We start from the raw sequence: 22171 nt of genomic DNA on the forward strand, positions 1-22171 counted from the left end.
CTAGCCGCACACTTGCGACCCCTCTTCTTGATATCCACACCGCCACCACCAAACTCCCTACACACTCACCTACCAAGCACACACGATGCACGATTTGCGCAAGCAGGTGCTCCTAGAGAGCGGCAAGACGCTGTCGAAAAAGGCAAAGGCCAAGCAGGCCATGGGCTCGGCCGCGAGTTCAAAGCAAAACTCGCCCAACGCCTCGAGAGCTACTTCAAGAGTCGCCAGTCGCCAGGCCTCGGATGATGAAGCCGATTTCAGCGATTCGACGACACAGTTCAGGTATGTCTTCAGTCGTCTCTCCTAGCCCAGCCACTTACCTGTTGCGCAGCGTCAACTCCTTTGACGAGCTCCGCCCTGAAGACATCGACGCGCCCGAAGACGCCTGGGTCGCCCAGCTTAACGAACGCATGGAACACCTCATCGAGCGCAAGAGAAGCAGTGTTCAAGGTCGCGAGGAGTCTCTGTCTGTCCTCTCCCACCTTCTCATGGCCCACTATTCCCAGCGCCACGTTCGCCCGAAGCTCAGTGAACTTGTCCCAGCTTTGGTCAAATGCGCAAAAGGCGGCCAGTCAGACAATGAAACTGCCCTGGCACTCAAGGCCCTGAGCCTGTTGATCCTCACCGAACCCTCCGACTCAATCTACGATGCCATGATCCGTCCGCTCAAGGGCATAATATCCTCTTCCGAGTCGTCCTCGGTCATGGTCGCTGCTATCCACACCCTTGGTGTAGCGACCTTCTACGGAGGCGTCGGTCTTGACGAAACACAAGAAATCATGGACTTTTACCTCGAGATAATCGAGTCCGACGGCCATTCTGTCGAAGCAGGCGATGACGGAAACGTTGTGGCCGCTGCTCTGCAGGAATGGGGCTTTCTAGCAACACAGTTCGAGGCCATGGAAGACACGAGCGAAGAACCTATGGAGGCCTTTGTCGAGCAACTCGAGTCCAGTGACTCAAGCGTCGTCATCGCTGCAGGCGAGAACATTGCTCTTCTTTTCGAGAAGAGTTGGTCCGAGCTAGAAGAAGATGAGGAACCTGAACACCAAGGTGGTGATGACGACGACGACGAGGAAGAGGCAGATCCTACCGCAAAGGGCATGATCAAACGCTATACCGTCTGGCGCCAGGAACACCAGTTGAAGCACACTCTCAGTGCTCTAGCTCAAGCACACGGCAAACGCATCTCTCGCAAGGACAAAAAGGAACTGCACTCGAGCTTCGCAGACATTCTCAACACCGTCGAGCACCCTACAAGGGGACCACGCTACAGCAATGCCATCGACCAATATACCAACAAGGCATACGGCTCGCGTATGGTCGTCCACATTGGTAAGAACTCCATGAGCATTGACAAGTGGTGGAAACTCCATCGTCTGCAGTCACTACGCCGCGCACTCCAAGGCGGCTTCATTGTTCATTACGAGGACAACCAGGTCGTCTTCGACTCTTTACCCGTCATGCTGAATTAGAGCTCTCTGTGCTCTTTTTGCACTTGTTACGATCGCCAAAAATATTACGATTTCTTTGTTCAGGCATGGGCGTTCTGTGCCTGCCCTGCTGGGTGGTGAAGCGTTGGTGTTTTTTTATTCTGCATCTGATCATCCTATATATATACCATTACTCATGCCGGTATTTGACTTACAGCCCGCTATTATTCAACGCTTGGCTAGCTTTCATTGACTCGATGAACGGTCTTTCGGTTGGATGCTGAAGTACATGTGCCAGGGTCATCCCCTTGACAAAATCTGCCTATCTCAGGTCCTCTCTTTTCTCACTGTTGACAGTGCACTGCTCAGAAACCTACTAGCAATCTTGATCAGGGTTCTTGTAGGCCACAGTGCTTAGTAGGATACATGTTCGGGCTCTCATTGTGCAGTATCTGCATAGTCTACATCGGTTTCTGAACCTCAAAGCTCTGCGGTTGAGTACATGCCGTGCTTTGGAAGAACTGCCTCCTAGTGTGCTACAATCTGTCACTCCCAGCCATCTCCTACGGCCAACTACGCCTGGAGTCGTCTGGCCTGTGAACAGTGTGGATGTTACATGGAATCTTTGGAATCTGGCCTCTATTCCATGCCATTCCACCTAGCTGACTAATTATTCTATTCTATGCCAACTTTTTTGTGAAATCATTCCAATTCCAAGCATTGTTGTAAGGTAAGCGACCCTGTCCTTGTAAGCTTAGTAAGCATGTGCTAAGACATCTTATCTCATCTAATCGATCAGATAAGATGAGATCAGCCAATAACAAGCTTTGCGTATCTAATTACTAACTCTTGCTGTCGTAGCCACCCTGACCGGTTAGAATTTGGAATATTCTACTCGAATTGCTGATTCTATTCCATGCCAATAGAGTGAAATATTTCACCGATTTTGAGTGGAATATTCTAATATTCTAACTATTCCATGCCATTTAACATCCACACAGGCTGTGAAAATGCACAATGTTTTTTTTTTTTTTTTTTTAGATCGGTGTAGTCGTCCGCAGAGAGGCGCTAACCACCATGCTCTCAGTGGACGCTACCCCTACCAATGCTGGAATTGTGCTGTTCTATAGTTGTACGCGTGACAAAGTTGAGCACACGGGGAGCTTGATTGCAGTGTATTTTCTGTATGGGAATAACAAAGAAAAGGCCATTTCAATGTGTCACACAATGGGTGTCGTTACCAGTGCCATAGTTTGCTTATCACAATCAAGCTTCCTCTTCTGTGGGGTGGAATTTAAGCCCGCTGGACTAGGCTTTTTCTGGAAGGCAGTTGTGGGTTTATCATGCAAGGAACAGGAACTGTTCCGTTCGCGAGCATCTCGAATGCAATCATCATGCTTTTTGAACGAGCAATTGTTTGCCCATTCTGTGGATCCCCAGGCTATCCGGCGATGCCACTCGTATCCCGTGAGCTTGCCCTCGCTTGAAAGATATAAAGCAAGGTGAACCCTCCTTATCTTGGCCTCATCCCTTGCAACACTTTTTGACGCAAAGATGAAGGTGTCTGTTCTTTCGACTTTACTCTTCGCCGCTGGTGCGATTGCTGGTCGCAGTCCTCAACATGTCAACAAGAAGTTGCCTGAGCGCATGCGTCGTGAACCTGCCGGCGACTTTCCTGCTGTAGGTCTCGACAAGAGAGCTGCTTCCAAGAAGAAGAAGCACATCATCCCCCAGAACAGCAACACGACAAGTACGTATAACCAACCTTGGATTCCTGGAAGAGATATGGCGGCACAGATGTTGCGGCAGGGTCGAGTCTCTTGGAGCGCTGCACATAGGCATACCGCTTTTGGTGATCACTGTGATCAGGGACATGTCCAATGAGAGCTTGTTTGGTGCATTCTCTCGGAGGACGACTCTGGTGATGTTCAAGTCGCTATGCCTCCACGAGGGAGATGGCTCGATCTTGATGTGCTCTCTGTGCACCTATGCCTGCTACAAGAAGAAAAAACACTAACAGGCCGTAGAGTATGCTGTTGATGGCACCAAGATTCCTGATGTCAATTTCGATATCGGTAAGTCAAACCGCTCGAGATATTACCTACACACTCCTGATGACCTTCTAGGCGAGAGCTATGCTGGCCTCATGCCCATCTCCTCCCAACAGAACGCTAGTGAGCTATACTTCTGGTTCTTTCCCTCGGCGGACACCCACGCCAGCGATGAGATTGTCATCTGGCTCAATGGTGGACCCGGTTGCAGCAGTCTTGAGGGTCTGCTACAGGAGAATGGCCCATTCCTTTGGCAGTACGGAACTTACGCGCCGGTGAAAAACAACTACAACTGGAACAATCTTACGAACGTGGTATGTATGAGATGTTGTCAGCTCTGATTACATACTAACTGTACTTCTTCCTCTAGGTTTGGGTAGAACAACCAGCCGGCACTGGCTTCAGTTCAAAGGGAAGCACGCCAGCCGCCACCAACGAAGAAGAGGTAGCAGAGCAATTCGCTGGCTTCTGGGCCAACTTCATGAACACCTTTGGTCTCCACAACAAGAAGGTCTACATCACTGGCGAATCCTACGCTGGCTTCTACGTTCCGTATGTCGAATCCAAGGCAGATACATCGTGGATCACCCTGCTGTGTCGTTCGCTCTGTTGGGTGCTTTCCATACCGCATTTTGAGCCAAAACTTTTTCTGCGCGGCATCCGTGGAACCAAACAGACACACAAAGGATGTTCTTCATGTATTTGTCGACTCTGCTTGCAGAAAGTCATGCTAACATCAACTCTGCTCTAGGTACATCGCCGACAACTTCATCCAGAAGAACAACTCGCGTCTGTATGATGTCCATGGCATTATGATATACGATCCCTCAATCTCCTATGATGTGGTTCTGCAGGACATTCCAGCCACTCCATTTGTTGACTACTGGGGCCCTCTGTTCAACCTGAATCAGACTTTCATGGACGATATCCACAACCGCTCCGATGCTTGCGGCTACACTACGTTCATGGAGGAGGCTCTTACCTTCCCTCCCAAGGGTCTGTTGCCCTCTCCTCCCAACGCCGACTACAGTATGCCTGGCTGTGAGCTCTGGAACGATATCTACAACGCTGTCAGTCTCGTCAACCCCTGCTTTGATATCTACCAGGTTGCTACCACCTGCCCTCTACTCTATGATGTTCTCGGCTTCCCCGGTAGTTTCGACTACCTGCCCGAAGGCGTCCAGATTTACTTCAACCGTACCGATGTGCAAAAGGCAATCAACGCGCCAATTCAAGAGTGGGAAGAGTGTACCGGCGGAATCCTACGCCGTGACACAAGCGAGTACACCAGTCTCAGTGTCTTGCCCAAGGTCATCGAACACACCAACAACGTCATCATCGGTCAGGGAATGCTCGACTACATCATCTCCTACAACGGAACTCTGATGGCCATTAACAACATGACCTGGAACGGTGCTCAAGGATTCAGCAAGGGCCCTTCAGCCTATGAGGAATTCTTCGTCCCTTACCACTCCGAGCTTAACCTGGGAGATCTTGCCGGCTCGGGTGTTCAGGGTGCCTGGCACACTGAGCGTGGTCTGACTTTTGCCACTGTCCAGCTTTCCGGCCACATGATTCCTCAGTATGCGCCTAGCGCTGCGTACCGCATGGTCGAGAAGCTGCTTGGAAGAACCAAGACCCTTGGTGACAAGAGCAACTTCAGCACTCAGAAGGGCAACTTTGGCAACTCCTTCAACTTCATCACCGCCAATGTCACCAATTAGATAGAGAAGCACGTCACCTCCCCGTGTGCTAAACTCTGTCACTTTTAGCCATCTCCCACGGCCATGCTGGGGGTTGTTTGGTCCGTAGAAATGCACAATGTTTTCGAAATATCTCTAGTCGTCCTTAGAGAGGCGCTAAATATCACGCTCTCAATGGAGGCTACCTCTGAAAATGCTAAAATTGTGCAATTCTACAGTGCACATTGTCTTTCGAGAATGCAGATGAGGGGTTGTTTCTTTCAGGATGACCGGAGTCTGAATACGACTTAACCTGCTGTCTAGAGACAGCGAGCGGGCGTTGTATTCCTCCAGATAGAGAGATTGGAGACGTCTGTGCCGGACGCGGTCAAGCTACCAAGGATGTTGATTTCTTCAATCACAACCGCTCCATCTTACGATACTCTAAGCATTTCGAGATATAGAGAGGAAAGGATGGTTACACATCTCGCATCCCAAGCTGACGGCAGCTACGCGGGAACTTGCTGAATATTTCAGAATGTACGATGTCCCGGTTCTAATAGCGGACAGATGCAAGAACAAGCCCTTCTTTTGCAAAGATTCCTTTTTTTTTATGTTCAATGCCGGATATTCTTGACGAACGTATTCGCATGCTATTGAAGCAAGGTAAAAAGTTGATGTTATGTAATCTTTCCTCTTTTATGTCCAGACAAAAGACAACCAAGAAAAAGTTACACATCCTTTTCTTTATAACAGAAACACGTCTTGTAGAGTTTAGCACCTTACTAGACATTGTCTCTTGTCTACTTTCTCGTGTATTAGACACCTAAATACATCTTTGAAACATGTTTTGCACATCTGCAGTGTAAACAATAGGAGTGATACTATCTTACCATGAATAAAATCATTAGAAGCAGAAAGAGAACATATTGATCGATTCTTATCTTACATATCTTGATCAATTTCGAGGGTACCCTTTTGTCTAGCCCGATAGACAAGCACAGTACACAGTGAAAGACTGGACCTTCGAGTCCGGTTGTCTATTGCCGTAACAAAGGCATAGATGTCTATCCTTACAATTGAGTCGTAGCCATAACAAAGAGTCTGGGCCAAGGATTGTACGATAAGGCGGCGCCTAGTTGCAGCAGAGACCTTATCGTCATCATCATCATCGTAGCTATTGTCGCCTTCGAAGGTGGCGCGGTCGTAGACGACCATGATGATGGTAGAAGGTGGTGAGAGATGATGGAAGATGATGAGATGATGACGAAGGTGCCTCTGAAGTTGGAGAATTGTTGAAGGACCAGAGATGCATATCGATGCAGCTCTCTCTCTCTCTCACAGCCGAGGAGTCAGGACCTAGTACCTGTCTCAAGGCATGATGCTTTTGAAATCGTAGAATGTCCATTGAAAGTGCCCGTTCTGTTCTGGGGGATGATGTGCTTTAGGCCCATCAGTGTTTTACATTGAACAAGCACGGTGAAAATGACTATTACATACAGGTCTAATGATTATCAGACTCCGTTGGCTGATCGCGCTTGCCACAGAAAGTCCCGAGCCTTTCTACGAATCTTGTAGGAAGGCGCTATAAAAGGAGGGAGCCTTGTTTTGACCGTGACTTCTCTTACTAGCACACTTGTATCAATTTGTCTGCCGTTCATCTCAGAATCTCCTGCTAAAATCAGAATCAAGAACACAAAAATGTTCTGCACTACTCTTCGTCGCCGCTCGTCCTTCGCATCCGTCATTCCCTCGCTGATTGCGCCATCTGGACTTGCAATCAAGGGTTAGCAAAGATGAAGAACTGAGAAATGTCAACCATCTAATCGACCCGAAGAATCACAGCTAGAGACCCATGACATCGCCTTACCACTGCCTGATTTCCCAAAGATCACCCACGATCCGAAGCCAAAGCGAACGCTACGCCTACTCTTGCTGTCGCCAAACAACATGTCAGAGACCAAATTGCCAGGCACTTTCTCACGCATCCAGCACTTTGTCTCTCTGACCGGTGGTCTCGATGTCGCTATTGTCATGTCACTCTCGGCATCCAAGCCATTCTCATCTGCAAGAGACCTCCTCAATGCTACTCAGGCGGACGAAATGGATGGGATACGCAGCTACGCACTTCTTCAAGCCGAGTTCATGACGCGCTCGGAACTTTCGTGGATACCAATTCTCCCCCTGGCGAAACTGGACGGACTCGTCGGAATTGTCAAGACCCACGCACAGTCGATCAGCCGGCCCAGACCTAAGCCTTCGTCCGCGGTTCGGCCCTTGGATATGTTGGCGCACTGCACCCCTGACTTGCCATTACCTTCTCTAGCCGTCGACTTGACCTCTGACATCTTCACTTCTCTGGGCCACGTTGCTCAGGCTGCACTCGCTCACCGCGCTTTGTCCACACCCGAGTCAGAGGGTCTTTTCTCATCCGATGATGTCCTGCAGAGTAGCAGGAGTGCGTTCGGTGTCCTGACAGGACAGGTGGACAAAGATGTTATAGAGAGCATGATAGAATTCTGGGTCGAGGACTGGGCTATCGAGTGAGAACAATATCGTATTCCACATGAGCTCGGAGGAGCACTCTGCAGCCCTTTTTGTTATTGCTTGTTAGCTCTAAGGCTTTCTCATCTACAGTTAATAGCTTTCGTTATGCATCGCTTTTATCCTTGTGTGGTTACCTTAACTGATCCCTCATTTCGTTAGTGACAGCCTTGATTCTGTTCTCCTTGCCCAAAGCGCTCTTCTCAATGCTTTGCAGAAGGCTGCCCATGTCCTTTGCTTGCGCAACCTCCCTCCTAAATTCATCGCCTAGCGACATCAGCGTGCCAACTGCTACAAGTGCTCTGTAGACGGCCTCGCTGTCACCTTCCGGCTTGATGATGCTCAACACTGCGTTGATGACTGCGGCTGCACGCTGCTCACGTGTCTTAGACTCCGATGCAGGAGCATTGGATGTGAGTAGTACTGCGTAGTTGATATACAGGGTCGCAATCGCCGTGGCCAGGTTTTTGTTAGAAGTACTGGAGAATGGCTGAGTGGATGAGATGATATCTTCAAAGCAGCCGTCAGCTACCAGTCTGCCCTCCTCTGTCATGAAGAGATTTGCAAGAACGCGGATAGCTAGCATTGTGTTGTTGGGCTTGTCGGTGTCTGCAGCAAAGACACCACTCAGGGTGAGAGTTTCCACAATAGTGCCAGTTCCGCCACTTGTGTGCATTGCGAAAGTGGGAGCTACAGCGGTCAGTCTCAGAAGGTCGATACCGGGAAGACGGTTTGCTGATGGCCATTTGGTAGCAACCTTGAGAACTGCAGAAAGTTGGTCTGCTTGAGGCTTGGGGTCCTTGGGACTGGATTGCAATTGCTTGACCAAGTTGTCCACTGCTTTCAGCTCGTCCGACGATAGAGCAAGATCTGATGAGATAGTGTCATTGAGCTCGCCGATCTTCTTGCGAATAGCAGACAGATTCGCAGTGGTGATGGATAGATATTGTGTTTGAGGCAAGGAGCGTGGACGGGTACCACCGGATGGTTCAGGAGCACCAGCCTCACCTGGACGATAGCGGTTTTCGCTACCCCAAGGATCGGCGCCGGGCGTTTGGGTTTGCTGCTGCGAAGATGAACCTAGTGTCGCTCCTTGAGTATTTGTGGTGATGAAGTTGGCAACCTGATCAAGGTAGGTCATGGGCAATTCGTTGTTGGCGATGAACCTGCTCGCAACATCATAGGGGTTCTGTCCAATGTTGTACGGCAGCTTCAAAGGGGGTTCCCCATCTTTGATGTCAACGTCAAAGACGAAGTCGTAGTCCTTGCCCTCGTGGGTCACCTTGCGGCCGCTGCTGGCAGCTGCGTCGACTACAGTGCCAACCTGTGGAAGACTGTCAGTTTCTCGAATTTGGTGCTTTCTCGAGGTAGCCTACATTGATCCATTGCTGAGCGGCCGACGACCAGGTATGAGCTGTAACACTGCCATCTTCTTCTCTGATCATTTGAACTTGGCCCTCCTTGGTGCCTGACCTTTGCTGCAGGAAGTCTTTCGGGCTGTCAGTAATTCTGTCTAAAATTGAAAGGAATTTTGCACACATACCGGGACCAGGGAGTTGTTCCTTATTGATTTGCTGCCCTTCGCTTGCCGTCTGCTGCGGTATCGAGGATGAGCTAACACTCTCGTCGAATGCACGCAAAGCCTGCAAGTCTGGTCAGAGAAGAGAAGAGAGGATTTACACCATGGGAATTGCATACCTCGGCATCTGCGTAGCGGCTTGAGTCTCTGCTAAAGATTCGGATCATCTTGTCGCTAGCACCGGTGATGATATCGTCAGTCTCTGGGCACACAGCTACGGCCCAGACCGAGATAGCCGGATGTGTGATGGTCTGAATGCATTCTGTGCCCTTCCATACTCTCACAGTCCTATCCTCTCCGGAACTAACCAAGTCGCCATTTGAGAGGACAGCAAGAGCGTAAATGAAGGAGGTGTGACCATGAAGTTGTGCGACCTCAACGCCATCCAAAGTCCAAAGTCGGATGACCTGATCGTTTCCTGCTGAGGCAAAAGCGGCGCCGGAAGGGTGACCAGAGGGCAGTCTGCAGAGAGCGCGCACAACATCGGGCAAGCCAGGTATCGTCTGCAGGAGCTTGCCTCCAAGCGAGAAGATGCGGATGGTCTTGTCGGCACAGCCTGTGATAATAGTGCTGTCGTCGTATACCATGACAGCCCAGACTGCGGCGTCATGTCCCTTCAGCTCGGCGGTGCATTCGCCCTTGGAGATGCTCCAAACTCTTGCCTGTGTGTCCCATCCACCACTGACCAAGGTATCGCCATCGGGAGAGGCGTCGAGAGAGCAGACGTTGTTGGCGTGGCCAATAAGCAAGCGTTCGGCGTCAGTGTCTGGACTTTGGAAGGGGCGACGGACGTCGATGATAGTGTCCTTTCCGGCAGAAACCAAGAGGCCGTCGGAGTGTGCAGACGAGGGAGCAGCGTAGGTCAGCGAGTTGACGAAAGAGGAAGCCTGGACGGCGATTGTGTCGTCGTAGGTCGGCGGGTTGGGAGAGGTGAGCAGCCATTGTCGGACGGTGCCGTCACGCGAGGCCGAGAAGATACAGCGAGCCGAAGGAGACACGACGGCGCGGACCTAGAGGAGTTGACAGTCAGCGCTTGAGATGTGCGGTCTCGCCGTGCCACTCACTTACGTCGTCTTCGTGCCCTTTGAGTGACGCCGACAGCTTGAACACGTCGGCCATGATGACTGGGGTTGGGATTGGCCAGTAACTGTCAGACTCTGTTGTATTGTAGGTTGCTTGTGGCGGTCAAGGTGATGTGAGTGCAAAAGTGCGCCGGGCGATAGTCAAGGTGGTGCACTTCTCCGGAGCTGCTGCTGTTTGTCAATCTTCGGCTTCGTCACAGTGACCGGCGCTTGCTTGCCGACGTCATCACATACAACACCTCATTCACCATCGATTCCCATGCCACCAACTTGCTGTTTGATCTTTTACTGCACAATTACTAGCCATCGCTCAGCTGGTGAGACTCGTTGGATCTCATCACCAAGACCGGACTCCATCCAGCCACATTTTCCAGATTTTGAGCACATCTGCTACCCGCCATCTTGCTTTACAACCACGCCGAACAATTTCTACCTTGGTGGTCTCTGATATTCCACTTGAGTGAACCAATCTCAAGTGCTCGTGTAGAAAAATTTGTAACTGCCAGGGATCGTCAACAACAAACGAGTAGATCGGCCTCTATCCAATACCGTTCGCCGACATCACAGTCGTGCCACACAACACAGAAATGCCACACAGCATGAGCCGACCCTGTTTTTGGCTCATCAAACTACTGCTGAGATGGTCATGTGCCTAAGGCCACAGGTAATTTTATTCTATACCGTCCCCCTGGAACATACATTGTCGGTTGGTAGCCCTTTCGGAGATTGCTGAGGAGAGATTCCACGGACTTTTGTCCTGTCTGCCTACACAAGTTTTGTCTGTCATCTAAGCCATCCCTTCCCTTCAACCACCACAACCGAATTAGCGGCTGTACGAGACGTCCGTTGCGCTCTAACATCTGCCCCTATTCATCGAAGAGGACGTAATTTGCAGTAAGGTGGCCTTGCCCTTACTACACGGAATCGGCATTTGAGAAATGGAGACAACAACGTCTGAAGCTCGTTGCCCATTCGCACGCATTTCAGAGGACAGCACTACTAAGAGAGTGTTGAAATTACAAGTGCTGCTCTCAATTCAAGCTCAACCAGCATATCTTGCATCTTGTGCAATGTCCAAGACATCCAGTCGGATCAAACGGCGGAGAGTATCGGAGACTCAAGTCATACAGTAAACTGTCAATCGTTGCAAAATGGTCTCGCGCAGCATTGGGGGCACTTATATCCATCGGATTCAAGATATTTGGGAAATACATGACTGAAAAACAGTGTCCATTTCAGATAGACTTCCATGACCTTTGACCACGGATGGTTAAAGACCCTATCTGTATCCTGAACACTAGAGACCTGTCGACTGGATGGGTCTGGCGTAAGGCTGTGTACGGTCCGTGGATCGGGATCTGGAGTCCGTGCTACAAGCACATCTTGGGCTGAGATGCGATGCCCCAGATTCTACATTCCAAGGTTCGTCGTCCATGCATTCATCATGTGCACGTTTCAGCACCCACAGCCAGATGGGAATGGATGGTCGACAGCTCGCGCCGCCAAACCTGTGTGGCTCGAACCATGACCATGGCGCTCTCCTCGACTTGTCCGCGTGCAGAAGCCCTGCCGCTGGCACGCGACTTGTAAAAAAGACCCTGCAGCATCAAACTTTGGCCTCCTCGACCACTTCCGCATAGTCCCAGAAGATCATCTTCTCCACATGGCACCGAGTGCCAACTTCTTTGCTCATTCTGGGGGTTTGCGTCTGCCGACTCGGAATGCGCCCAAGCTGCTCACAGTAGATCTAATAGACCTGGTAGCTCGAAACAGCTTTTTGTGCTTGCGAAGGCTACACTCAATCGTCGATGTTTTCATGTACCCTCGCCTAGCCTTGTCAAGCCACAAGACTTTGTAGGTGTGGAGTTGTCGAGCGCCAGCCAGAATTTAGTCGCTTTTGCTTCAGCCTATCAATTAGAGGCCGAGTTTGTTTAAGCCCGCGCCCATGCACGCAAGACAAAACACACAGTCGGCCAACGCGTATGCGAGGTGCCGAAGCATGAAGGACTCGCCGAAAGTCACTTCCGTGTGTACTGGCCCCTGAGGAAGTGATCTAGAATTTGCGCAGTTCTGATTGCGAAGCAGCGAGGATTAAAACGAGCAGTGTCCCCTCACTCATCTAGATAGCCCAGCCCGTCTTCCACCCGATATTACTCTCCTAAAGACTTTATTTCCAAGCCGGACGCCATCGAATCTAGCCATATCTTCACACTGCCACGCGCTGCTACAAGTACAGTACTAGTGCCCTAAACTTTGGTCACTGTGGGGAACGCCGCCTAAGCAATTATTGGTGTTGGCGATCGCAGATTGCTGCAACAATCACACACGCAAAACCCTTTGACGTAGGTCGGCAACAAGAACTCCCATCATCACCGATACACGGCGACTCGGCGGAGTCCTTCGGTACGCGTCAGTGCCCAGGGCGTCCGATCGTTTTTGTCAGGGTCACGCGTTGAATACAAGTACTGGTGGTTTTGGTCTGGGCTTACTTATGTCACAGCTTTCCCTCCAGCAATATCTCTACTGTTTATCTGTCTATCCTCTACCACCATTCTTGCGCACCTTCTGGCTGTCAACAAACTCCTTTCGACCACTTCTCGACTCGAAGGATCTTCTTGCCCCTGAAAAAATCTCCATTGTCAAATAACCTTAAAAATCACACTGCACCCTCGGCTCTCCACCTCACACCCCGAAGAGCGTCTACTGTCCGTCATGGAATCCCCAAGGAAGGAATTGATGTCTGCTCTTTCCACGTGAGCTTCCACTCTAGGCTGCCCCCCCTTCTCTCATCGGTCGCTAATTTGACTAGGCTTCACTTGGGTGGAAAATACTCCGATCTTACTGTCAAATGCAACTCTAGAGAATACAACGTGCACCGGGCCATCCTTTGCTCGCGATCTGGATTCTTCGATGGAGCTTGTAGCAACCAATTTCGCGAAGCTAAGACTGGGTTGATTGACTTGAGCGAAGAGGATGAGGAGGCTGTCGAGCACATGATTCACTGTAAGTCCCTGACTGTCCGGGTGCGTCGGGATTGGTCTGCATTGCTGGCGGCTGCTTTGCTCAGCGCCACGATATGCAGGCTACTCGTCAGCCAATCCCCCTTTTTCTTACACAATCTTACTGACCGCTTAGACTTCTACCATTTGGACTACCTGACACCTGAGGATGAGGACGAGCCGGCTTCTCCTGTCTTCCGTCACCGTGCTCAAGAAGCTCTCAGACAAAGACCACAAAAGCTTGATCTGTCGCACATCGTGGACCCTCTCTTCGCTCAGGCGGCTGCTTGTGCCCCACCCACACCAATTACACCGACGGAAGGTGCTGATCTCCTTTCGCAAGCGAGGCATGACTCGAGTGTCGACCGTTCACCACGTGCAATGAGCCCCAAAGGCAAGATTGGACTCCGCGGTGCAAGTGCCGGGAGTGCTTCAGGTTCTGGCTCCGAGTGCGACTCTGATGAGGACGATGATTGCGAGTACGAAACCGATGACTCGAACCTTCTCACCCACACTCGTGTCTACGCGTTGGCAGAGAAATATGACATACCTGCTCTGAAAGCTCTTGCAAAAAGCAAATTCGAGATGGCCATGGCTTGCTACTACGATTCGCCAGAGTTCGCCGATGCGATTGAGGAAGTCTACTGCTCGACCATTGACAACGACCGAGGTCTCCGAGACGTTGTTATTCAAGCCTTCAGGAATCACCCTCAACTCGCCAGCACCCAGGATGTCTTTGGAGTCATCAAGCGCACCCCGACATTAGCCTTTGAGCTCTGGAAAACTGAGAGGGGTATTCCTGTTTGAAGCAGCAGAGTATTGGCAAGTGATGTTGCCTGAATATTACACAGGAAACCTTGTCAGAGAAACAAACCTGCATGCTGGATAGTGTTACTCAAAAGCACCTAGCCAATGCCGTACTCGCCGACTGCGACATTGTGCAATGCAATAGTATTGCCATTGTCAAACTCATCGACCAGTTTCACATCCCAACATCGATGCAACGTATTTATGAGGCGCAGCAGTCGCGCATTCAGTGACGGCAAGAGACGGTTCGAGAAAGAGGGGACGAAGGTCTTGGCCAGAAAATCATTTCTAGGCATGTGATGGAGGGGAAATGGCGCTTGGGGATGCACGATACCCATGGAATTTTGCTTTTGGATCAGGGACCACGGCTCATGAGCGTTGGTGGGCCACTTTATGAAACGTGGAATTGCTTCTAGGCATTGCAAGGAGCTCCAATTGAATTTTACCGTTTCCAACTTCCCGAGTGCTAGACTTTCTCACGCATGAAGCTGGGAGAACGCACAGTGATGTTCGACATTGGCGCTGGATCTGAAGAGAGAACTTTGGAGAGTCGCTCTCTAAAGACAGAGTGGTCCTACTCGCACTCGTCGTGCACTCAGGCAAGTGTATAAACGTGTATAACTGCGGCAAGAGAGTTGTTGACGTGATAGAATTTAGCACACGAGGAGCATGCAACTGAACCTTGAGATCTACCTTGCAGTCAGGAAGCGAAACTGCTCAACTGCATATAATCGCAGCAGGGGTTGTGGCATAGTGACAGCATATGCGTCTTGCAATGCATAGAGTGGTCCATATGCAGAACCATCCTGGAGGCCGTTGCTCCGAGGTTGGTGGTTCAGCTCAAGTAGTGGGACCATGTGCAAGGAACGGCACCTTCGTTGCTGACTGCTTCTCAGGTGCAGACCTTGACATGATGCGCCAAGCGCCGTCTATACAGTACCATCGAGAACCCAGCTCCTCTTCGCTCTGGCCTTGCGAGTCGCTGGAGTACGAGTGACAAGCACAGAGGTGCTGTGGAAAAGCAATGCGGGGTCTTGAACTCCGGAGACGAGGGGCATCGAGCCCGGCCACGTGTGCCTCGCTCAACTCTTCTTTCCTTCTACGCTGAGCAAGGAAGCAAGCGATCGAGCTTAGCTTTTACTGTGGGAGGTACGGGTTGGAATGTCATTGGCAGGTCACTTTTCTTACCCAATACATGCAAGATACGTCGCGGTCTCGTCACACTGAGAAGGCTGACTTTTCGTAAAAACTCGTCAGCCCAAAAAGAAAAGTCTCAGGAGCCTCTTTCCGAAGAGGTGGTACTCCCTCTGGCGTGCATGACATGGCTTGCGCCGCCCGCCCTCGCATTTTCTCTGTTCTGACATCCTTTCCTCTCGGCTTCTTTCCAAGTGCGAAGGACGAAAAAACGTGGACAAAAGCCTAAAGGTTTTTGGGCTAGGCGCCGGAGGGCCCGAGAAGCACGTTAGAAGGGCGCCAGAAGCTTTTACAGTCAACCTTGCTTGAACATGTCACTACGACAACCCGCAAGCTGTGAGCTGAAGGGAGAATCTGAAACATGAGATGGAGCGTATGCATGAATGTGACGACCTTTTCCACCTAACCAGGCCCACCTCGGCTTTTTGGTGCTCCAATCACTCCTGCACCCCTAAATGCAAACGCAACGACCAGAAATCCCATCACTGCAAAGCCCACCTATAATAAAAGCACTGTCAGCATGTTTTTGGTAGGAGGTGATGAGTAGTGCGCTTTGAGTTGTCTTCAATCCTTGTGCTGAAGTCTGTCACGCCCGTGAGTGTAGCAATGCACAGAGCTTCTCGTATCAAAGTCGCCCTCAGTGAGAGGACTTCAGCATGTCCATCTCTGTGGATTACTGCGGGCAACTCAGAAGTATCTTGCATGTTTACAGCTTCAACGGTGTTTCTAGACATTGCCACGAGAGAAGAACGATAGTGACAAACTTCTGCACAAGGGAAAGGCAAACTTCGCCTCTCCCAACAACGTCCCGTTTTTGACCAAGCATCTTGGAGACAAGTTGCGAGACGTGTTCGTGAATTTCGGGAATCGAGGTCACTTACGTTGAGCCATTGAGCTGCATGCAGCCCCTGCAGGTAAGCATGATCTCCAACATTGCCGTCGATATCCACCACATTCGATCCTTCACGACTGCTCTGTACTGCTACTTGAATCGCAGTACCAATGGCCAGGCCAACGGCTCGTCCGATTTGACCCAATGCGTTGATGAGTCCACCACCGAGAGCCTGATCTTCGGGAGGCAGATCTGATGAAAACGAGCTGTGTTAGCGTAGGGTTTCCAGAGACATGGAGCTTACACCTGCGATTGACGTACTATGCGCGACGAGGACGAGTAGCGCGGGAAACAAAGTGTCCGCTCCGAATACGGCTAAACACATGGCGGGAAAGCCATATGCCCAGTAGGTTTCTGTTGGTGGTATGGGAACAGCCTTCATTGATGTCTCCGTTAGCATGATTCTTGCAGGGAATGACTCCCTGAGATAGAACAGTCGCCAAAGATCAGCTCTCAGGGGCGGGCTACCCCTTGAGAGCTGTGCTGCATCGAACCTGTAGGACAGAAGAGTCCCCGGTGACGCTACGAGCTTTTGAAGTGATAAGATGTACGTACCATGAGCCTATGGGAGGTCAGCGAGAGCATTCAGTAGAGAGTGAGCGACTAGGATCTTACAAGTTTGCCAGTCCTACACAGGCCATTCCCCACATCAACAAAATGTTTATCGGCACTCGGGCCAGTGCTCGCGAGGTTACAAGAATTGTGAGAATGCCGACCACGCCAGTCGGAACGAATCGCACGGTAGTCTGAATGGCAGAGAGGCCGAGATACTCTTGATAGAAGTACGTCGAGAAAATCAAGTAGTTGTTGAAGGCCGAGAAAAAGACGGCCATTGCTAACATGGCGGCAGAGACCCTCGTGCGCTTGAACATTGTAACTTTCATCAAGGGTTGTCGCTCACTTCGTTGCTCGAGATAGAGTTGCCAGAACACGAAGGTGACAATGAAGAGAACTGACAACACGATCAAAACTGGAATGTAAGGCCTGCTCCATCCCACGACGTTGCCTTCGGCCATCGCAAACAGCAGCACCAAAACACCGACTGTGACCAGAAACGCGCCAATCCAGTCGATAGAACTCTTCACGTCGGAAGCTGGCTGTGGAGGTAGTTTAGGAATGATGAAATAGCCAGCCGCTGTCACGATGAAGGCCATGATAGAAAGGATCCAGAATATCCATCTCCAGGAACCATATTGTGCGACGAGACCGCCTAGAAGATTTCCCATGATGCTGCCCATGGGAGCACCCGAGGCGTATATTGAGAAAGCATAGTTCCTGGCGCTGCCACTGGGAAAAGTGGCAGAGATAAGCGCGATGGCAGTAGGAACATTTGCGGCCGCGCCAATGCCCTGGAGTCCACGGAGAAGGTCGAACGCGATCTCGTTGGTCGCGAAAGGATTTATGAGAGCTACGAGGATTCAGTCAGCGCATCTCTCTTATTGTGTGATTAAGCAGCCATTGTCTGGGATCTAAGCCTAGGCGAACACCATCAGCAACGTAGGGTCGCAGCGACGTTCGCGAACGTAGCTAGCGATTATTCAGAGTGCGTTGCATTGCTAGATCGAGATGGCCTCCGGCGACTGCAAGTGGGCGTTGAGAACGTTGTTGGGATGAGGTAGGTATAGCTGATGGTGTCCATGATGGCCTTGAAAACTCGCTTTTCAAGATACGTACTAAGGATGGCGACCCATAGTGAGCCGAGGATGAAGATAAGTCTCTTGCCATAAACATCGGCCAGTCTACCCCATAGCAATAGGAAGCAGCCAAAGGAGAGTGAGTATGCCGAGACTATCCACTGTTGTCTGGCCACCGGGATGTTGAGTGCTTTGCCGATGGTTGGAAGCACAATGACCACGGCCTGCACGGTCAGCGTGTTCAAGAAAGCTGCTCCAGTCAGGGTGACCACGAGTGCGGTTGTGCGAGCCTTTGACGCGAGAGGTTGCGATGAAGTTGTGTGATGCGACTGAATCTGCTGTTCATCCATCTCTATTGCTTGCCCTTCTATCTCTCGCTCGAGGTTGTCTGCTTGTTTCGACTGTCCTGCCGAGAGTGGAGAACAGACATCTCTTGTCTCCTTCTCAGTCATGGCGAACAGGGTCAAAGGACATTTGATGTTGTGAAAGAAATAACGAATGATGATCAACGCATTACAAAAAACACACTCGATCGCAAAAGCTCTGCGCGTGTGGAACAACAGGCGCAGGCAAGGTGGCAGGGAGTGATTGGGTTGTCGACAAGTCAAATCGCGGACCCAAGCGACGGCAGTTCTAACGGGAGGCGCTGAGAAAACCGGAGTCGCCGAAATGCTTCTCGTGAACTCCGTAGAAAGTCTATAGTGACAAAAGCCTTACCTATCTCGTTGACTACAATAGGAGCAATGTCTGTGATTAACAACGTGAGAGTAAGGGATGTTGTTGAAACAGATCTGCTTGTCAAAAGCTTCACACGGGAACTTTCTTCGTCGGCAGTTCGGATGATTCGGACATGGACATCTTTTATCTCCGTCCGGTCTGGAACCCTTTGACATGATGTAACGCACAGGCAAGAGGATAAAACAATCAACTGCCGGCGACCAAGTCTTTCATTTCTTGATTCCTCGCATCTCAGACCCAAATCACAATGCCTTTCAACTATAACAAAGTACTCGTTCTTGGTGCCACTTCTGGTATCGGCTGGGCTCTCGCAAGCAAGCTGGTCCAGAATGGCACCTCGGTCATTGTTACTGGCCGCCGACAGGAGAAGCTGGACGAGTTCGTGTCTCAACATGGCAAAGAGAAGGCCGAGGCAGTACAATTCGACATCACGCAGCTGGACAAAATTCCTGAGTTCGTCAAGGACATCATGGAGTCCCACGCGGACATTGACAGCATCTTCCTCAACTCCGGCATCCAGAGAGGATTCGACTTCTCTAAGCCCGAGAGCATTGATCTCAGCTCTGTTTCGGAAGAAATGAACACAAACTACATCTCCTACATCCATCTAGTCACCGCCTTCACCCCTTATCTTCAAAAGCAGAGCAAGCAGACTTCCTTCATCTTCACCACATCTGGATTAGCATTGGTAAGTGATTGATTGCCGCCTTTCCTTCAATATCATGTTTCGAGCATGAGTAGCTTCTTTCGTTAGTGTTGCGACAAACGAAGACGCTCTCGGTCTGTCGATGAAGGTACCTTGACAATCAATTGGTGTCCAACACTGTCAATCCTCTTAGGAAGATTCGATCGATCATAGCATTGCGCTGTGGCAATTATTTGACTTAAACATGGTTGCGAATGAGAAGGCAGGGGAGCTCCATTCATAACAATTCGCTGACAAACATCCGATAGATTCCTATGATGAGATGCCCTAACTACTGTGCTTCCAAGGCGGCACTGCATCACTTCATTCTGGTGCTCCGAGAGCAGCTCAAGAACGGACCTGGTAACATCCAGGTTATCGAGATCTTCCCCCCCGCCGTACAGACCGAGCTGCATGACGAAAAACACCAACCGGACATCAAGAACGGCGGACAGATCGGCATGCCTCTCAAAGACTTTACGGAAGCAACGTGGGCTGGGCTCGAGGCAGGCAAGGACCAGATTCCGGTTGGCATGTCGGAGGGCTCCTTCAACGGGTGGGAACAGGAGAGGCAGAAGGCATTCCACGGTATGAATGCACACATTGCAAAGATGATGGCACAGCATTCGCAGTAGAGCCAGCATGTAGAGATAGCAGATAGCTGAATTGATAGGGAAATATAAGTCAGAAGAATACGAACACGACGTGACGTTGCAGGAGGCTTGGCCAGGCCGCATCGCATGTGAAACAACGCGACGACACGAGTGCACTGCCCAGCCTCGACTCGGTGCCTTCTGCGACTGTTCTTAAACCCCTCTTTCCTCGGTCAGATCATTGTGATAATCGCTTCGCTCACCAAGAAACAACCATGGCACCACTCGAGGAAATGCAGATTGCCCAGCTCAACCGGTCGATCCGGACCATCAAAGCGGTGCGGAAATAGCGAAACGTCCGAGCGACGACGCAACAAGGCCGACTGACGATTGAACAGGAACTCGAGTACTTGTGCGACGCATCTGTCATTACACCGCAGCAGCTGTCGTCGCTGTTGTCACAGATCCCGGCCCAAACTGCTCTGCACGCCCCCTTGTCCGTCGGCGCTGTGCCTGGCGCTGTTCCCATCAACGATGCCGCCCCCACAGCACCTATGGCCAACCTGAACATCCACAGAGACGACGAGAAGAAGCAGCCAAACAACTTCTACCAACCCTCGCCAGCAGCAACTCCTGCTCCTCCTCCTGCATATGCTGCCCCACCCCCGTCGATGCCCCCACTTGCTCAAGCCACCGCTCTGTACGCATACAACGGAACCGACCCTGGCGATCTCGAGCTTCAACCCAACGACCACATCAACGTCATGGAGTACATGAATGCCGAGTGGTGGAAGGGCCGTTCCTCACGCACTGGTCAAGAGGGAATCTTCCCCCGCTCATATGTCCGCGTGATCGAGAATGCTCTGCCGCAGTCTGCACCCACCAGCTACGGCAACATGCCTCTTGAGGTTAGTGGTCAGGGCGATGGCAGCGGCAAGGTGCCCACCAAGATGCAAGAGGGTGGTAAAAAAATTGGAAAAAAGGTAAATTACCAAAGTGATCAACTTTTTACGAGTGCTACTGACATCTTTCCAGCTAGGAAATGCTGCCATTTTCGGTGCTGGAGCCACCATTGGTGGCAACATTGTCAACTCCATCTTCTAGTTCTGCTACTACTGCTCCCAGATTCCGAGGAGCCCATCTTTTTAATGTTTGGCGTTGGGGGCTTTGGTTCTTTTGACTCAGCTATACATCGTACTTTGTGTTGGCGAAATCCACGGGACACGGATACATCCTTACCAAAGGTATTGCCTTGCCATGACCTTAACTTGATCGTGAGCTCAAAGACAGAGTGCGTGTTTGAAATTTTTTGCTCTATTGAGTTGAGATGTATGACTGTGTAGGGTATCTTGAGCGGCGTGAAAAATATGTACATGTGCGAGAGCAGAGCTGGCTAGTCGTCTATCAACTTTGCTCCACTAGCGCAGCCCTTTCTGACTTTACGTCCTTTTCGTCTGTTTTATTTGTTGTGCTTTTCTCTGTCACAGGGGTCTGAGCCTCTGAATTCGTTGTTGTGTCTTTTCTATCCACAGAAGCCTGAGCCTCTGAGTTCTTCTTTGATAGCTGGTCGGGGTTCTTTTCGTCCTCGCTACCTTCAACGGGCTTGGCCAGAGGTTCGTATTTTGATTTAAGTCGGTCAACCTCGGATTGCAGGTCAACGATCTGGCGAGTGTGATCTTCCAGCGCCTCCAAACGATCGTCGATGCCCTCTCTCCGTGTGTTCTCCTTCCTCCTCGACCTCCATTGGTCCCATACGAGCAAACCAACGGCGACGCCGAAGATGAAGGATTCGGAGAGGAAGTTTGCGCCTAACTCGATAGCTCTTGATTCGGAAAGCGGACGGATTCTGGGTTTCGGTACAGCTTTGCTTTCCTTCTCTTTGAGATCTGCAGCGGCCTGATCATCCGCCTTTTGCTGGGCTTCAGTCCTGACGGTGGGGGTTTCGGAGAGTCTCTTTTTGGCGGCAGCCTCTGCAGCTTCTCTTGCATGCATGCGTTCCTGTGCAGCAGCGTCGTGTAGAATGCCCAGTCGCATGCGCATATCTATACGATGGAGTCCCTGAGCGAAGCCCACGCAGTATCTTCGAAAAGTGTCATGTTCTCTGGCCGACTGTTTGATTCGGTTCTGCCTAGCGTCAGCATCGCATCTGAATTGGAGGGGAGGGTGCATACTCCTATTGGTTTTGCGACTGTACGAATCACCAGAGAGGCGAGCTTGAAGGTCAACGACATTGAAAGCCGGCGAACATGGAAAGTCGA

General features: G+C 50.8%; 9 protein-coding genes across 9 annotated transcripts; 6 read left to right on the plus strand and 3 right to left on the minus strand.

Moving 5' to 3' along the window:
• Positions 1-85: 85 nt before the first annotated feature.
• Positions 86-1475, plus strand: M438DRAFT_278183 (IFRD domain protein; the record flags this gene model as incomplete). Its single annotated transcript, XM_029900985.1, has 2 exons — positions 86-282; positions 332-1475. The coding sequence occupies 2 exons, from the start codon at positions 86-88 to the stop codon at positions 1473-1475; spliced, it is 1341 nt and encodes a 446-aa protein (XP_029758419.1).
• Positions 1476-2987: 1512 nt separating this feature from the next.
• Positions 2988-5208, plus strand: M438DRAFT_278004 (alpha/beta-hydrolase; the record flags this gene model as incomplete). Its single annotated transcript, XM_029900968.1, has 5 exons — positions 2988-3183; positions 3461-3508; positions 3560-3798; positions 3855-4036; positions 4236-5208. The coding sequence occupies 5 exons, from the start codon at positions 2988-2990 to the stop codon at positions 5206-5208; spliced, it is 1638 nt and encodes a 545-aa protein (XP_029758420.1).
• Positions 5209-6867: 1659 nt separating this feature from the next.
• On the plus strand, positions 6868-7713 carry M438DRAFT_278315 (uncharacterized protein; the record flags this gene model as incomplete). The annotated part of the gene is made up of 2 exons (XM_029900992.1): positions 6868-6952; positions 7004-7713. The coding sequence occupies 2 exons, from the start codon at positions 6868-6870 to the stop codon at positions 7711-7713; spliced, it is 795 nt and encodes a 264-aa protein (XP_029758421.1).
• A 130-nt stretch (positions 7714-7843) lies between these two features.
• M438DRAFT_278100 (PFU-domain-containing protein) lies at positions 7844-10408 on the minus strand (the record flags this gene model as incomplete). The annotated part of the gene is made up of 5 exons (XM_029900975.1): positions 7844-9034; positions 9087-9199; positions 9254-9353; positions 9409-10299; positions 10358-10408. 5 exons carry the CDS (start codon positions 10406-10408, stop codon positions 7844-7846), a joined length of 2346 nt encoding a protein of 781 aa, XP_029758422.1.
• Positions 10409-13083: 2675 nt separating this feature from the next.
• On the plus strand, positions 13084-14177 carry M438DRAFT_337272 (uncharacterized protein; the record flags this gene model as incomplete). The annotated part of the gene is made up of 3 exons (XM_029903976.1): positions 13084-13124; positions 13181-13374; positions 13507-14177. 3 exons carry the CDS (start codon positions 13084-13086, stop codon positions 14175-14177), a joined length of 906 nt encoding a protein of 301 aa, XP_029758423.1.
• A 1158-nt stretch (positions 14178-15335) lies between these two features.
• M438DRAFT_347503 (drug resistance protein) lies at positions 15336-18482 on the minus strand. Its single transcript, XM_029905924.1, has 6 exons — positions 17938-18482; positions 16879-17671; positions 16819-16825; positions 16525-16639; positions 16253-16455; positions 15336-15869 (listed from the first exon to the last, which is right to left on the minus strand). The coding sequence occupies exons 1-6, from the start codon at positions 18347-18349 to the stop codon at positions 15774-15776; spliced, it is 1626 nt and encodes a 541-aa protein (XP_029758424.1). The 5' UTR covers positions 18350-18482; the 3' UTR covers positions 15336-15773.
• Positions 18483-18853: 371 nt separating this feature from the next.
• M438DRAFT_323076 (NAD(P)-binding protein) lies at positions 18854-20251 on the plus strand. Its single transcript, XM_029902990.1, has 2 exons — positions 18854-19323; positions 19590-20251. Exons 1-2 carry the CDS (start codon positions 18883-18885, stop codon positions 19953-19955), a joined length of 807 nt encoding a protein of 268 aa, XP_029758425.1. The 5' UTR covers positions 18854-18882; the 3' UTR covers positions 19956-20251.
• On the plus strand, positions 20073-21167 carry M438DRAFT_59326 (SH3-domain-containing protein). Its single transcript, XM_029910203.1, has 3 exons — positions 20073-20251; positions 20312-20896; positions 20949-21167. Exons 1-3 carry the CDS (start codon positions 20189-20191, stop codon positions 21015-21017), a joined length of 717 nt encoding a protein of 238 aa, XP_029758426.1. The 5' UTR covers positions 20073-20188; the 3' UTR covers positions 21018-21167.
• A 150-nt stretch (positions 21168-21317) lies between these two features.
• M438DRAFT_337276 (uncharacterized protein) lies at positions 21318-22144 on the minus strand (the record flags this gene model as incomplete). The annotated part of the gene is made up of 2 exons (XM_029903977.1): positions 21318-22037; positions 22085-22144. The coding sequence occupies 2 exons, from the start codon at positions 22142-22144 to the stop codon at positions 21318-21320; spliced, it is 780 nt and encodes a 259-aa protein (XP_029758427.1).
• Positions 22145-22171: the final 27 nt, after the last annotated feature.

This window comes from Aureobasidium pullulans (genome assembly GCF_000721785.1).
Source record: "Aureobasidium pullulans EXF-150 unplaced genomic scaffold scaffold_15, whole genome shotgun sequence".
NCBI lineage: Eukaryota > Fungi > Ascomycota > Dothideomycetes > Dothideales > Saccotheciaceae > Aureobasidium > Aureobasidium pullulans.